The sequence below is a fragment of the Amphiprion ocellaris genome, chromosome 1 (assembly GCF_022539595.1).
Source record: "Amphiprion ocellaris isolate individual 3 ecotype Okinawa chromosome 1, ASM2253959v1, whole genome shotgun sequence".
NCBI classification, from domain to species: Eukaryota; Metazoa; Chordata; class Actinopteri; family Pomacentridae; genus Amphiprion; species Amphiprion ocellaris.
The window spans coordinates 41,361,749-41,377,903 of NC_072766.1; the positions used below are offsets into that span (position 1 = coordinate 41,361,749).

Consider the following 16,155-nt stretch of genomic DNA (forward strand, 5'->3'; position numbering starts at 1 on the left):
ATAGAATAAAATAAAACAAAACGAAATGAAACAAAACTAAAATTAAAAAATGATCTAATAAATAGACTGCATGAATAACATAAAATAAAATAAAATTTTAAAATGATGTTTGGTGTGATAAATGGACTGTATGAATAAAATAAAATAAAATAAAAATATATGTTTGGTCTGATAGGAGCATAAATAGACTGTATGAATAAAATAAAACAAGATAAAATAAAATACAAAATGATGTTTGGTCTGACAGGAGCATAAATAGACTGTATGAATAAAACAAAATAAAACAAAACAAAATAAAATAAATAGTCTGTGAAATGATATTCAGGTCCAGGTAGAAACTTTAGGTTGTAATTTAATTGGTGGGAAGGTGTTTATTACCTGGTGTTTGGTCTGCTAGTGACATCAAATGACCTTATTAATAAAATAAAATAAAATGACATAAAATAAAATGAAAATTGTTAATTAAAAAAATCTATGAAAAGATATTCAGGTCCAGGTAGAAACTATAGGTTGTAATTTAATTAATTTGGGTGTTTGGGCTAAAAACTGTTGGAATAAAAGGTATCAGCTCCAGGTTTTGTGTGTGCCAGCTGTGCAGTTTATTTAAGATAAGATCTATTTAATTACTAATCTCCCTATAATTGTGTATATTTCAATAATGTTTGTTTATTGTACTCTGACAAAATAATTTCCTCCAGGATGAATAGAGTTGATGGTATCTTATCTGAAAAAGGATAATAATAAAAAAAACAAAGTCCAAATGTGAAATGTCTCAGTGGATGCCAAGAAATAATGTCTGAAAATTAATAAATAAATAAAATAAAATAACAAGTACAAAATGTAAACTGTAAACTCTAAAACTACATGACAAGAAACCGACAAATACACAATGAACTGAAAGTGAATGAGCTCAATATGAGGTAAAATAATGTGTTAACTATTTTAACTGTATTTTTAAAAAACATTTTACTGCTATTTCACAGATTTTCTCTATTTTAATTGCAAATAATAACTAGTTAAACCGTAGAAAAGAAGTATTTTAGCTGAAAATAAACATATAAACAAACAAAAAGACAGAAACAGGCCAAATCTGTAAATATGATCGACTTAAAAAAAAAAAAAAAAAAATTTATTCATTTTTATTCAATTTTGTCCAACATTTGACTCATAAATTACTCTATTTTTGTCAAATATTGTTATTTTATAGATATTTGTCATCACTGGAAGGAAAAGTATTAATATCAAGAATTGAAAAATGATGTTCCCTGTTTTGTTAAATTACAGATCAGAATATCTAAAAATAAAATCATTTAATGATAAGTGATAATATTAGTAGTATTTTAAATAACTTTTGTAAAATTTTATTCCCAAATAGGTGAGATCAGATTTAGATTAGATTAGATTTTTTATTCGTCACATGCACATACAGTATGGCAGTGAAATGCAGTGACTGTCCACCAGGATTTAAAAATACAAAATGTTAAAATAGGTTGAAATACAAAATACAAAAGAAAAATACAAATAATACAAATAATACTATAATAATATGGGATTTATTCAAGTAGAATTACACCATAAATAACACTGTAGAGTCTTAATCCTAATATTTAAAGTTGCTACATTAATTTGTAACACGAATCATTTATTTTATTTTATTTTTATGTTGTTTTTTTTTTAAAACTGGAAAGCACTGTTGTCAATAATATGCTATAATGCCTTTTTGTTAAAATTATATTGAGCCATAATTATGTTTTGAGGTTTATCCAATACCAAAAAAAATAATTAAAAAAATCTGACGATTAATATTTACAGAGCTTATTTTCAGCAGTACAATAAAAATAAAAATCTAGCGTAAAAATATTAATAATAAATACTGTGTGTAATTCCCTGGTCCGCCGCTGGAGGGCGGAAGCGTCCACGTCACCGCTTTAATTTCCACCGAAGAAGAAGCAGAAAGGAAACAAACTCAAACTACTGCAGTTTGTGCCGCTTTTTCTGCACTATTTTCTGCGTTTTCGCAAAGTTTGCGCTAAAAGAACATCATGCCGGTTATCTGTGCGGCAACAGGATGCAACAACAAGTTTATCAAAGGCTCGGAGATCAGATTTTACAGGTAAGTTTCCACCGATCCCGTTAGCTTCAACGTTAATGTGACGATTTGAAGCAGCAACAAAACCCAAAAACTGAATTAAAATCACTTTAACAGATAAGTTAGTGGCATCTGAGGCACTGCAGGGTTTAAATAAACATTAAATCAACGTTTTCGTCTTTATTAAACGCGTTTTGGCGCAACTTAGCATCAGAAGAAGCAGCTAACGTCTCTCCTTTTAGCTTTATAACCTGATTTATGAGCATCTTTTATCAGATATTAAACACAATTATTGCATGTTTCTGATATTAATATGTATTTTAACTCAACCAAACCTGAGCTGGACAAATTCTAGTCAGCACACAATGAAATGTTTACTTGCTGTTTGTCATTTTAGCCCCCTTTTTTGGCTAAAATACACCAAAATGTTAATTTTATTAATCTATACATGTAAATATTCAGCTGCTTGCAGATTTAATATCTATTACCTTAAATCTACCCAAGAAATTAAGAATTAAAATACAGAAATACATTATAAAGTTTAATGTTTTCACTGTTGTATTTCAATAAATCATGTAAATGGCTTTAAAGCAGTCTAATAATGTGAGTTTTCAGAGTTAAAACAGGAACTGAGAAGAGCTCCTGATGGTAGAATAGATGAGTCTGAAGGGAAATAATAAAAAACAATAATAACACGAACACAGAAATGATAAGAGATATGGAAAATACTGTCAGCAGAACATTAGTAGGAATCAAGAAACTAGACAGTACTGACAGTTTTCAAAGAAAATATTAAATTAGTTTCACCTTTATTGTCATTAATAATAATAATAATAATAATAGTAATAAAAATAGTAATAAGACAACAAAATGCAGTTTAGCATCTAACCAAAAGTTCATTATTTACAGTTTGTTATTTAATGTATGAACAGAGTAGTAAATACAATTTTTAAAAATGTGAGTTTTTTTAGATACTGAACCACTTTGTAACTTATTGGTCAAATATTTTGTCTCTTTTTTGTTTTGTTTCGTGTCGTTTGTCTCATTTTTTGTCATTTTGTAGCTCGTTTTTGTCATTTTGCATCTCATTTTTGTCATATTTTGTCTTGTTTTTGTCTGAATTTGGTTGTTTCTCATTTTTGTCGTTTTGTGTTTCCTTTTTGTCTCGCTTGTGTTTTTTGTGTTATTTTTGTCATTTTGTGTTTTGCATTATTCATTATTTTGTGTCTCGTTTGTTTTGTTTGTCTATTCTTTTGTTGCTTTGTTTCTTGCTTTTGTCATTTTTTGTAACGTTTTTGTCGTTTATCCATTTTTGTCGCTTTGTAACTTTTTTGTCAAATTTTTTGTCTCTTTTTTGTTTTGTGTCACATCTCATTTTTTGTCATTTTGCGTCTCATTTTTGTACTATTTTGTGTTGTTTCTGTTGTTTTTATTGTTTTTTTTTTGGTTTTTTTGGTCTGATTTTTATGGTTTTAATTATCCAGTAAATCCTCTCTGGTTCAGTTCCAGGTGACTAAATGTTGTGTTCCTTTGTCGACACTGTGATCTGGAAGTTGTAATGTGGAAATGATGAACTGAGGCTGAATGTTGCTGAAAGTGAACTTATTTTTCTTAAGAAATTTCTAATTCCTTAAATGTAACCATTTTCAGAACGTTTCAGAATTTTTTAAATAAAATGATCCTGGTTTGAAGACACTTTCCACCTTCTCTCTCGCGTTCCAGGTTTCCTCTCAGCAAACCTCAGCTGGCCAGTAAATGGGTCCACAGTCTGGGGATGAAGAACTTTATCCCGACGGCCAACACCTGCCTCTGCTCGGAGCACTTCAGGACCGACTGCTTCAGAGACTACAACGGCAAGCAGTTCCTGAGGGAGGACGCCGTGCCCACCATCTTCACCCACAGCCCGGACTCATCAAAGGTTCGCAGCTTCGTTCTGCTCTGACGTTCTGATCTCTCAGCTCTGCTTCATGTTTAGTGAACGATGTGAAAAAACTCCACAGATCGAGCTCCGTAAAAGAGGAGTTGTCCCGAAGGAGACGCCCGTCGTCAATCAGATGGGGACGCCGGCAGACAGAGAACGAGCCAGAGAGGCGGTGATGCGTCGGGAAAAACGAGGAGGGATGAGGGTGAGTCGATGTCGTTAGAAATGATGAAGCTTATTTACTCACAGGGAAAACAACTTTAGTATACAATACCGTTTAAAAGTCCAGGGTCAGAAATGTCCTTATTTTTGAAAGAAAAGCAGTTTCTTTTCAATGAAGATCACATTAAATGAATCAGAAATACAGTCTAGACATTGTTAATGTAGTAAATGATTATTCTAGCTGGAAACGGCAGATTTTTAATGGAACTGCTTAACACAATTAAAGACAAAGAAATCATAAAAACTGTCCCCAAAGTCTCCAGAAACGTGTTAGAAATGCAGAACTCAATAAAATCAGGCTCTGAGGAAACGTCATCATCAATAAATCTCAGACTCATTTGTGTCGTTCTGTCTCGTTTTGGAACAAAACCCACAAAAAGATGCAAAATTGCCATACATAGATGCAAAATTAAGATAGAAAGATGCAAAATCACCACAAAAAGATGCAAAATCACCACAAAAAAGGACACAAAGCAACAAAAACTCACACAAAAATCAAAAATCATCCATCCAGGTGTGACAGTCTAAACTGTAAATGTGGAATATCTCCATAGGGGTACAGAGGAACATTTCCAGCAACCATCACTCCTGTGTTCTAATGCTACATTGTGTTAGTTAATGGTGTTGAAAGGCTCATTGATGATTAGAAAACCCTTGTGCAGTTATGTTAGCACATGAATAAAAGTGTGAATTTTCATGGAAAACATGGAATCGTCTGGATGACCCCAAACTTGAACAGTAGTGTATGTTTATGTCATTATTTGTAACTTTAGCAAAATTTAATATGAACATCTGACCCTGAAACTTAAGACACGTAAGACAGAAAATACAGGAAAATGATTGTTAGCTGGCTGACACCTTTTTAGAATCAGAATCAGCTTTAAGTAGATACACAACAAACAAGCTGTTGGTGTCACTCTAGGAAAAAAGAAAAGAGAATAATAAAATAACTATAGAAAAAAATTCTATGGAGATATTTAGACATCTTGAAAAGAATACATACACACAGTAGTTCCACATGATGCTGCAGAGTTCATGAGCTACAGCTAGCAGTCAGACAGCAGGAGCGTCAGTAAACACACCTCTAACTCCACCTCAGTAAACAGTAAGAGGCTCCACCTGGTGGAACAACCAGGAACTACAGCTGATCTACAATACGTCCCTCGTCTTCTGCCTCATCTGTGAATATATTTCCAATCTATTACATTGCTAAGCACAATTGATTAATCATGGACATATTTAGCCTTCTTTAAATCAGTTATTTTATGACAAATACATTTAATATTTAGTTAAAAATAAGCTAAAATGTGCAAAAAATAAAACAAAGTGATGCTAAAAACATGAAATTTCCAAATAAAGGCTTAGAAAACTCAGACATGCTGCCAATATTAGCATTAATTACAGTCTAAGAAAGTAAAATGTGCAAATTTGAATTCAATACAGTTTGAACCTGTATGAAAATAATGACATTAGAGAATATTTATCATGAAATAAAAGAATCTAATCTTTACTTTAATCATATTATTTTATTCGTCAGACAAAATAGAAATGGACAGATTATAAGTTAAAATTATGTAATTAAAACACAGCTGTTGGGATGTCAGTGCTATTATTGTCCAGTTAAAGCTGTATTAAACGCATTAAAACATTTTTTTTGTTGTTGTTTTTATGGCATCTTTTTTAGTATAAACGGTTTATTTTTGCTGATTTTTTAAAATGAGACAGCTTATTTTTGAGTGCCTTTTTGTTAAATATAATAAATCATGGCCTTTAAATGGGTTCAGAGGGTTGATTAGTATCTACATTTTAAAAAGGTGTCCCATAACTAGTAAAAAATCCTGCCAAAGTTTGCAGAATTTGTTGCTTTTACAGCATTTTTTTTTTTAGCATCCACAGTTTATTTTGTTGCATTAAAACCTAATTTTAATTCCAGATGTGTGTCTTTATCTTATGCTTACATACAGAGCACATAAAACCTACTGTGCAGATTAATTTTTTATGTAGTTTTGCATTAATTCTGTGTATTTGTGTTGTTTCAGGGCGGACGAGGAGGTCGAGGAGCAAAGCAGATGTCTGACAGGTGAGATGTTATGAAGCCGTTTCTTTGTTCTTCCTCTGAGTTTAAAAGTAAAAGTATTAATTTAGGGTTTCTGCCTCCTTTTCCTGAAGCTTTGAAACACTGAGCTGCTCCCTGATAAGACTCTGCTTTACTCACTAATGAGCTTTTTGTAGAAGTGAAGCTCGTCAGGATCGTTTTCTGACTGAACTGATTGTGGCCTTTAACAGACTTACAGTAAAAAGAAAGAAGGAATAAAAATGACTAGAAGAGATTGAAAACAGCTGCTGGTGACGCATCTTAGATTTCTAATGCCAGTAACAGACCAGGCAGTACAATAATAATGATATTTATTATATTTCCACGACTGTAGTCATGGAAAAAATGTTCAAGCTGAATGTGTTGTTGGTAACTTTTAGATTTTAGTGTCTAAAATCAGTGATAATCAGTTTAAAAAAGTTCTCAAAACAAAAAAAGACTTTTTTCAGAGTTCTCCTGCAGCTGAGTTCATCTAAATATTCTCTAGGAACTCATATTTAACAGGAATATTCTCGTTCCGTCACTAATAACCACCGTAAGAGAGCTTTTTCAGCAGCGTTTGTGTTGAGTGTGGAGCTTTTCTTAGATAAATTCACTTAGAGGTGAAAATAACGAGCAGAGATCGCTCTGACCTTTAGAGAATCACAGCAGAGATCGGAGCGATAATACGACTCATTAGTGGAAAATGGTTTTATTAACCTCTGAACTCCAAGAAGCTTCCTTTTTTCCTCCTTCTAGTCTCATTTTTACTCACTGTGGTTAATTTTCTGAGTCATTACAGACAGTTTGGGTCATTTTGGACAAATTTTAGCCCAGTTATGAGTCTACAAAATTACAAAATTAACTGAAATTTGTCCAAAATAACACAAAACATGTCCAAAGTGGCTCAACAGTTATCTACAGCACCACAAAAACTGAGCAAAATTACCTGAAACTGGTTCAGAATGACTCAAAATACCTTCAAAACTGTCCAAAATTACATAAAAATATTGAAAAATTACTCCAAATGTGTTCAAATTGACCATTTTTAATTTATTAATGACAATTTTGGTCATTTTGAAGAAGTTTTAATTTAGTTCTGGGTCTCTGCTCATCATCTGTAGGAAGATGTTTCACCAGGCTGAATGTATCTCCAACAGTTTTCAGCCTATTTTTAGGTTCCTTTTTGTTAAAATATAATAAATTATGGTTTTCAAGTGGGTTCAGAGGGTTGATTAGTTTATATATTTAAAAAAGTTTTCCAAAATTTGTGAAAAATCCTGCCAAAGAGCAGAATTTTTTTGTTTTTACGGCATTTTTTGGTATAAACGGTTTATTTTTGTTTATTTTTGAAAAATTAAATATATACGACAAAGTGAAATCAATCAAATATGACAATTTTCAGCTTATTTTCAGGTTTCTTTTTGTTTAAATATAATAAATTATGGCTTTTAAATGGGGAAAAAGTGTCCCAAAACTCGTAAAAAATTCTGCCAAGTAGAGCAAAATTTTTAGTTTTTACAGTATTTTTTTTTAGCATAAACAGTTTATGATTGCCAATTTTTTTACGAGACACAAACAAAAAAGTGAGATCAATGAAATAAGAAAGAAATTACGGTTTTTAAGTGCATTCAGAGAGTTGATTAGTATTTTTTTAAAAAAGGTTTACCAAAATTCGTAAAAAAAAAAAAAAAAGAAACCCTGCCAAAGAGAGAAGAATTTTTAGTTTTTATAGCATTTTTTTTGGCATAAGCAGTTTATTTTTGGTGATTTAAAAAAAAAAAAAATATATATATATATATACAACAAAGGGAAATCGATGAAATTTAACAATTTTCAGCTAATTTTTAGGTTCCTTTTTGTTTAAATATGAGAAATTATGTTTTTTTTTAAAAATAGGTTCAGAGGGTTGATTAGTATAGTTTTTTTTTTTTGTCAGTGTCCTAAAACTTGTATAAAATCCTGCCAGTGTTCCCTGAAGATCCACAGCTGGTCGATATTAAAATGAAATAATGACTCTAGGGTTCTAATATGTAGTGCATCATATATTAAACACATTATGAGGGGGTTTGGAGGGCTACTGAGGCTCTCTATGAACTGAAACTGATGATTTTTAATCCTCTAAACGTTCAGAGACGCTCCGCTGCAGCTTCAGGCTCTGAGCTGTTAAATCAGATCACTGGAATCTGAGACTGTGTGATGATGAAGCTGAAGACAGAAGAGTCCTCAGGTTCTCATAACGCCGCTATGAGGCGGCTGTGATGGTTTTATGACGTCAGACGTGAATAAAAAGCGAGGAGGTGATTACAGGAAGCGTCCGTGGGGAGAATCGTGTTAATTTTGTGTCTTTTTGTGACAATTTCACGTCTTTTTGTAATAATTTTGGCCCTTTATGTGGTAATTTTGTGGGGGTTTTTGTGCCAATTCTGTCTTTTTTGTGTTGATTTTGTCCATTTTTTATGGTAAATTTGAGTGTTTGAGGTAATTTTGCCTCTTTTGTGTTGATTTTTGTGTCTTTTTGTGGTAATTTTGTACATTTATCATGGTATCGTATTTTCGCGACCATAAGGCGCACTTAAAAGTCTTAAATTTTCTCCAAACTGGACGGAGCGCCTTATAATGCGGTGGATCTTATGTGTGCACCGAGTTCCAAAATGTGTAAATGTTGTTGTGTAACTTTGATGAGCTCCGCTTGACTGACTGAGATCATTTCCTGCCGACACGCTGCTTAGATAGAGAAAAGGAGGACGTGACAGAGGACAGCATGAGAACGTTAAAGGGGGAAGTGTGGGCGTGAAAGAAGACGCTAAAGGCTGCCCCCAGTTGGTACATAGTGCTGGTATGTGCTTTGTGCAACACAACATCGGTTTGGCTAAGGACCCCTTAAAATGGCTCCTGAGAAGAGACACGCTTACGAAGCACAGTTTAAACTGCAAGCTATCAGCTACGCGGAGGAACATGGGAATCGAGCAGCCGCGAGAGAATTCAAGATCAACGAATCCATGGTTCGCAAGTGGAAGAAGCAGGAAAACGAGCTTCGCCAAGTCAAGAAGACGAAGCTGAGTTTCCGCGGAAACAAGGCGAGGTGGCCCGAACTGGAAGACCGACTTGAGCAATGGATTAATGATCAAAGAACAGCTGGGAGAAGCGTCTCTACAGTCACCATTCGATTGAGGGCAATAACGCTTGCAGAAGAAATGAAAATTGAACATTTTCAAGGAGGTCCGTCTTGGTGCTTTCGTTTTATGAAGCGGCGGCATCTTTCCATCCGGGAAAAGACTACCGTGGCGCAGCAACTTCCAGCGGATTACAATGAAAAGATGGCCATCTTCCGCTCCTACGGCAGTAAAAAGATTGCCGACAAACACATCCAGCCCAACCACATCACCAACATGGACGAGGTGAATCACACGGTCGAGAAGATGGGGACCAGCACGGTAGCGATACGCACAACAGCGCACGAAAAGTCGGCTTTTACTGTTGTGCTTGGCTGCCATGCTAATGGACAGAAACTGCCACCTATGGTGATTTTTAAGAGGAACACGCTGCCTAAAGAGAAGTTTCCAGCCGGAGTCATCGTTAAGGCCAATCAAAAGGGCTGGATGGACGAGGAGAAAATGAAAGAGTGGCTGAGTGAAGTGTACGTAAAGAGACCACATGGTTTCTTCCACGCGTCACCGTCCCTGTTGATCTGTGACTCCATGCGCGTCCATCTCACAGCCACTGTGAAAAACCAAGTGCAGCAAATGAACTCGGAGCTTGCTATCATTCCGGGAGGCTTGACGAAGGAACTCCAACCGCTGGACATCGCTGTAAACAGGGCGTTCAAAGTGAAGTTGCGAACGGCGTGGGAGCGATGGATGACAGATGGCGAACACAGTTTTACTAAGACTGGGAGGCAGCGCCGGGCGAGGTAAATTTCAGTCTGAGGTCATTTTGCCTCGTGTTGATTTAATGTCTTTTTATGGTAATTTTGTACATTTTTTATGGTAAATTTCAGTCTGAGGTCATTTTGCCTCGTGTTGATTTAATGTCTTTTTATGGTAATTTTGGCCTGTTTTGCTGTAGTTTTATATCTTTTCGTGGTAATTTTGGCCATTTTTGTGGTAATTTTGTGTCTTTTTGTGTTGATTTTGTGTCTTTGTGGTAATTTTGTGTCTCTTTCTGGTAATTTTGGCCCTTTTTGAGTTGATTATCTGTCTTTTTGTGGTAATTTTGTACATTTTTTATGGTAAATTTGAGTCTTTGAGGTAATTTGCCTCGTGTTGATTTAATGTCTTTTTATGGTAATTCTGGCCTGTTTTGCTGTAGTTTTATATCTTTTTGTGGTAATTTTGGCCATTTTTGTGGTAATTTTGTAAGTTTTTCCTGGTAAATTTGAGTCTTTGAGGTAATTTTGCCTCTTTTGTGTTGATTTTTGTGTCTTTTTGTGGTGATTTTATGTCTTTGTGACAAAATCACCCTTTTTGTGTTGATTTTTGACCCTTTTTGTTAATTTTCTATCTTTTTGTGTTGATTTTGTCTGTTTTGTGGTGATTTTGCGCCGTTTGTGGTAATTTTGGCTCTTTTTGAGTTAATTATGTGTCTTTTTGTGGTAATTTTGCGTCATTTTGTGTCTTTTTGTGGTAATTTTGTGTCTTTGTGTTGATTTTGTAAGTTTTTCATGGTAAATTTGAGCCTTTGAGGTAACTTTGTCCCTTTTTTGTATAAACAGTTTATTTTTAGTGATTATATGACAGTAAAATTGATGAAATATGAGAATTTTCAGCTAATTTTAATGTTCCTTTTTGTTTAAATATAATAAATTATGGCTTTTAAATGGGTTTGGAGGGTTGATTAGTGTGTGAGTTTTAAAAGTGTCCCAAAAGTTCACTTCATTTACGTCAGTTTTTTGTCTCCAGACAGAGCATAGGAGCTAAAAGCAGAGTCTACGACAGCAAAGGCCGGCTGCTGTCCAACGGTAAGGACATGTGCGACTGCCTGGACGTGGACTGTATGGGATGTTTCTACCCGTGTCCGGACTGCGGGTCTCGGAAGTGTGGCGTGGAGTGTCGTTGCGACCGGAAGTGGCTGTACGAGCAGGTGGAGGTGGAGGGAGGGGAGATCATCCGGAACAAGTTCGCCGTTTAGAGACGCTTCAGACGCCCTGAAGACGGGCTGAAGGACTGTTCAAGACTCTGATGCTTCTTAGTGACCCTCTCAGTTTCTGTTGTCATGGAAACACTGCCTGCAGTTCAGCCGAAAACTCTTTTTTTTTTTTTTTTTTTTTTTACAGGAAACGTTTATTGCAAATGGCTCGTTTTTGGCTGGAAGGTAAATGTTTGCTACCAGACTGTTTTTAAAGAGAAAACTCTCCAAAAATACCTTGAAATTAGTTTAAAATGGCATTTTTTGAGTCTTTTGGGGTAATTTTTTGGTTATTTTGGACAATTTTTGGTCCAGTTTTGAGTCTTGGCTCATCAGTTTCTTCAACATAAATGAGATTTTGTTCATTTCATTAAACTTACACTTTTTTAACTTCATTAAATATTCTCCATGTTTTTGTTTTGGTATTTTTCACCATGCTGAATGTATCTCCAAACACCTTGCAGAAATGACTCAAAAATTACGGCAAATATCTTATACTCTCCAAAAATAACTTGAAATGAGCCAAGTATGGCAATTTTTGAGTTGTGACTAATTTTGGGCAAGTTTTTTTTTTTTTTTTAATTTCGATTAGTTTTAGTCCGGGCTGCACAGTGGTGTAGTGGTTAGCACTTTCACCTTGCAGCTAGAAGATCCCTGGTTCGCGTCCCGGCTTTCCCGGGATCTTTCTGCATGGAGTTTGCATGTTCTCCCTGTGCATGCGTGGGTTTTCTCCGGGTACTCCGGCTTCCTCCCACAGTCCAAAAATATGCTGAGGTTAATTGATTATTCTAAATTGCCCGTAGGTGTGAATGTGAGAGTGATTGTTTGTCTCTGTATGTAGCCCTGTGACAGACTGGTGACCTGTCTAGGGTGTCCCCTGCCTTCACCTGAGTCAGCTGGGATAGACTCCAGCCCCCCCATGACCCTAGTGAGGATTAAGAGGTGTATAGATAATGGATGGATGGATAGTTTTAGTCCAGATTTGAGTCTAAAAATGTCCAAAATGAACTGAAATTTGTCCAAAATAACACAAAACATGTCCAAACTGACCCAACAGTTACTTGAAACGAAATCAAAATGACTCAAAATGTGTCTAAAATAACTCAAAAACTGTCCAAAACTACTTTAAAAAATTGCAAAACGACTCCAAATGTGTTCAAATTGACTATTTTTAAGTTATTATGGAGAGTTTGGGTCATTTTGAAGACTGATTAGTTCAGTTTTGAGTCAGTTTGAGCTGTAGAAAGATGTTTCTCCATGCTGAATGGATCTCCAACAACTTGCTCCTCTGTTCAGTTTCTGAGCCAAGCTGCATTTATTTCATTTATCCAGTCGGTGTGGTTTGACTGGGTCTAAAATTGTGCAAAATGACTTGAAATTGGTCCAAAAATACTTTAGTTCAAAGCAACTCAAAATTTGTTCAGAATAAGTATTTTAAGTTTTTATGGACAATTGTAGTCATTTTGTTGAAGTTTTAGTCCAAGTATGAGTCTAAAAATGTCCAAAATGAACTGAAATTTGTCCAAAATAACACAAAACGTGTCCAAAGTGGCTCAACAGTTATCTGCAAAACATCAAAAACTGAGCAAAATTACTGGAAACTGGTTCAGAATGACTCCAAATGTGTCCAAAGTAACTCGACTAGAATATAACTGTCCAGAATTACTTAAAAATATAGGAAAATGACTCCAAATGTGGTCAAATTGGCCAATTTTAAGGCACTGGGTCAATTTGGGGGAAAAAAACCTCGAACTAACAGACCTTCACTTGTCGTGGAAACACTGCCTGCAGTTCAGCCGAGCTCAGAATTTTTAGTTTTTTGTTTGTTTTTGACAAGTCGGTCAAAGTAGAAGGATTGTGGGAAGTAAAACGCTGTGACATCAGAAACTAGTGGGACTGATTGCAGACTGTGATGCTTTTTAAACAAACTTCCACATTATTAACTGATGTTTATCTGGTTTTTAAAGCTGCTGCTGCCTGTGGTAGAATAAGATGCTTCAGTCTGTTGTTGTTCTGCTTGTGCCAATTTTAATAATAAACACTTTCAAAAAGCTGTATTTAATGAATTACTGTGGTCCAGAGGTGGGAATAATGTTCTACTGACACTTATAGAGTCTGTTAAAAGTGTTTAGTGGTAAAAACAACTGAAATTTCCTGAAGACAAAAACAGATTTTGGGGTCAAATCAACGATTATTGGGGGACTTTAACAAAGAAGAATGCTAGAAGTAAGAAAGGCTCAATAAGATTACTGTAAATCCTAACATCTTATTGGTAAAGCACATTTTATAAAGGTTATTGTGATTTAAAGACGACTAACAAGCTAATGATGAGACAATAAACGGTGTAAAGGCACTAAAAGCATCATTCTGTGTGTAAAACTGGATGTTATGAGCCATGAATGATTTATATTTGAGGAGCTGCTTCACCCACTGAGTTAAATCCACTATCAGAGGATCCTGTCTGCGGTTTGAAGGTCAGGACTTTGGCCGTCTATCTGTTCAGATTCAGAGGTGGAAGGAGAAAGTAATCCCTCATAAACGGCTGTCAGCATGGTTCCATTATGTGTGTCACAGAGAAGCCACGTTTTATCGCCCCTGATGACGTTAATTAATGGCCTGCGTGGCGTCATCCCGCTAATCCGGCCGCTGAATTCATTCCCCTTTAAAAACGTGATTAATTTCTGTTTCACCTCGTGGATGTGCTGACCGTGATGCAGCAGTTCATCTGAAGACGACGGTCCGGCCTCGTTCATCCACATCCTGCCGTCCTTCAGGTCAGGAGTCGCGAGTTCCTCCGATTCCTGCCAGAGGAGTTTGGCAGCGACGTCCGGAAGCCTCAGGATTCTGCAGCGGTGGGAGTTTCTGGCTCTAAAGGGCACATAAAGAAAACGCAACAACTCATTGTCTCCAAATGTGTGCAGTCAGCTCGGCAGAAAGTCACCAAAAAACATGTTGTTATTAAATGTTCCTCCTGCTTCTCTCTCCAGAATGCATTTCTTAAGGGTCGCTCCATATAAATGAAGCTTATTAATATTTATAAAACCTGCTCGATGCAAACAAGTCATTCATCAAAGCGGCTCCAGTTTTGTTCTGATTCTAACCTTCCTGTGGTGATTTTGTGTCTTTCTGTGACAATTTCATGTCTTTTTGTGGTAATTTTGGCTTTTTTGAGGTTTTTAGCCCATTTTTCATGGTGAATTTGACTCTTTAAAGTGATTCTACCTCTTTTGTGTTGATTTTGAGTCTCTGTGGTAATTTCTAACCTTTCTGTGGTGATTTTGCAGCTTTTTGTGGTAATATTGCGTCTTTTGTGAAGATTTTGAGTCTTTGGGGTAAATTTGCCTGTTCTTGTGTTGATTTGGAGTCTTTTTGTGGTAAAATGTTACTGAAATTGTCTGACATCTGGATGGACATACCTGCCGTATAAATAAACCCTCTAAACATCTCCAGTCCTGAGTTTTTAGATGATTCAACTACAGGAAGAATCCATCATATCCTGACAGGAAGTCATCCACTGCATCCCTGCATCCACTTCCTGCCTGCAGCAGGAGATGCACAGCGACAGACTCGTACATAAAGTTGATGAAACATCCATCTGAATATCAGCTCAAAGCTCCGGGGAGCCGCCAGATGAGAACAAGCTGCTGTTAAAGGACCAGCGACCGGACGGGAATCTGTCAGCCTGCAGCTAAACTAAACCCATGGACACGATGGTCGGAGGTCAGAGGAGAGGAAACCATCGAGCTGTCACATCTTTCACCAGGCTGATGAACCGCCAGTTTCTTTAAGGAACTGTAAATTGATTATAGTCTAATCTTCGGACACCAATTCAGAGGTTGTGGTGAAAAAAAATCGATCAACAAACCATTTATGGTCCAGGGTTTTTCTCTGCAGATTAATCTAAACCTCGGGTCAGAAGGTGATGTTTGTTGGTTGGCAGATTATCTCTGAAATTCACCCCGTTGAGCTTTTAGATCAAGAACAATCCTTACAGACCGGTATTAATCTAGACACCGCTGGACGTGAAATTAACAGAGATAATCGATTTTCAATTTTCCCCAAAGGGTTTTTGATTGATTAACTCAATTTAACAAGCGCTAGAAGCGGTGTTGGTGCAGAATTATTCAGCTCTGGTGGAGGTTTGTGTTCTTCTGATGTGGAATCTGAAGCCTCTAGTCTTTAATTTGTCATTTAGGTTTTTATGAAATCACTTAGTGTGACAATTTAGCAACATTAGCAACTTGTTGGCTAGCTATGCCTTAAAGCATACTGCACTTTGTCTATTTTCCTCTAAATGGAACCAGACTTTACTAAATTAACCAAGTGAAACTTTCTGAGATTTTCTCATAGACTTCTATATATTCTGTAACCAGAGAAGTCGCCCCCTGTTGGCTGGTAGAAAGAATGCAGGTCGAAGGTTTTATTTCTCAGATCTGGAGGCTAATTATGTAGCTTTCCTTGAAATTAACTCAAATTCAAAGAAATATTAACTATAATCTGTTTTTAGTCACAGTCATAAAATTAACATTGATAATCGTTTTCAAATTTTAGCTCAAAGGGTTTTTGATTCAATCATTCAATTTAAAGAAATGGTAAAAGTAGTGTTACTGCAGGATTATTCATCTCTGGTGGAGGTTTGAGCTCTTCTAATGTCGAATCTGAAGCCTTGAGTCTTTAATTTGCCATTTTGTTTTTGGAAATCAAACGGAATGAGTGAGAGAT

General features: G+C 35.7%; 1 protein-coding gene across 2 annotated transcripts; it reads left to right on the forward strand.

The window, feature by feature from the left end:
* Positions 1-1,945: 1,945 nt before the first annotated feature.
* Positions 1,946-13,490, forward strand: arl14ep (ADP-ribosylation factor-like 14 effector protein). 2 transcript variants are annotated; one of them, XM_023274087.3, is made up of 5 exons: positions 1,946-2,113; positions 3,812-4,007; positions 4,090-4,215; positions 6,272-6,312; positions 11,208-13,490. In XM_023274087.3, exons 1-5 carry the CDS (start codon positions 2,043-2,045, stop codon positions 11,434-11,436), a joined length of 663 nt encoding a protein of 220 aa, XP_023129855.1. In that variant the 5' UTR covers positions 1,946-2,042; the 3' UTR covers positions 11,437-13,490. The 2 variants fall into 2 exon arrangements, with proteins under 2 accessions (XP_023129855.1, XP_054869254.1); XM_055013279.1 differs by lacking the exons at positions 1,946-2,113; positions 3,812-4,007; positions 4,090-4,215; positions 6,272-6,312 and adding an exon at positions 6,319-10,219.
* The last annotated feature ends 2,665 nt before the right edge of the window (positions 13,491-16,155 follow it).

Coding starts and splice junctions, on each gene's coding strand:
- arl14ep (XM_055013279.1), top strand. CDS start 9,195: ATGGCTCCTGAGAAGAGACACGCTTACGAAGCACAGTTTAAACTGCAA. Junction 10,220..11,207: donor GGGAGGCAGCGCCGGGCGAG/GTAAATTTCAGT, acceptor TTTTGTCTCCAG/ACAGAGCATAGGAGCTAAAA.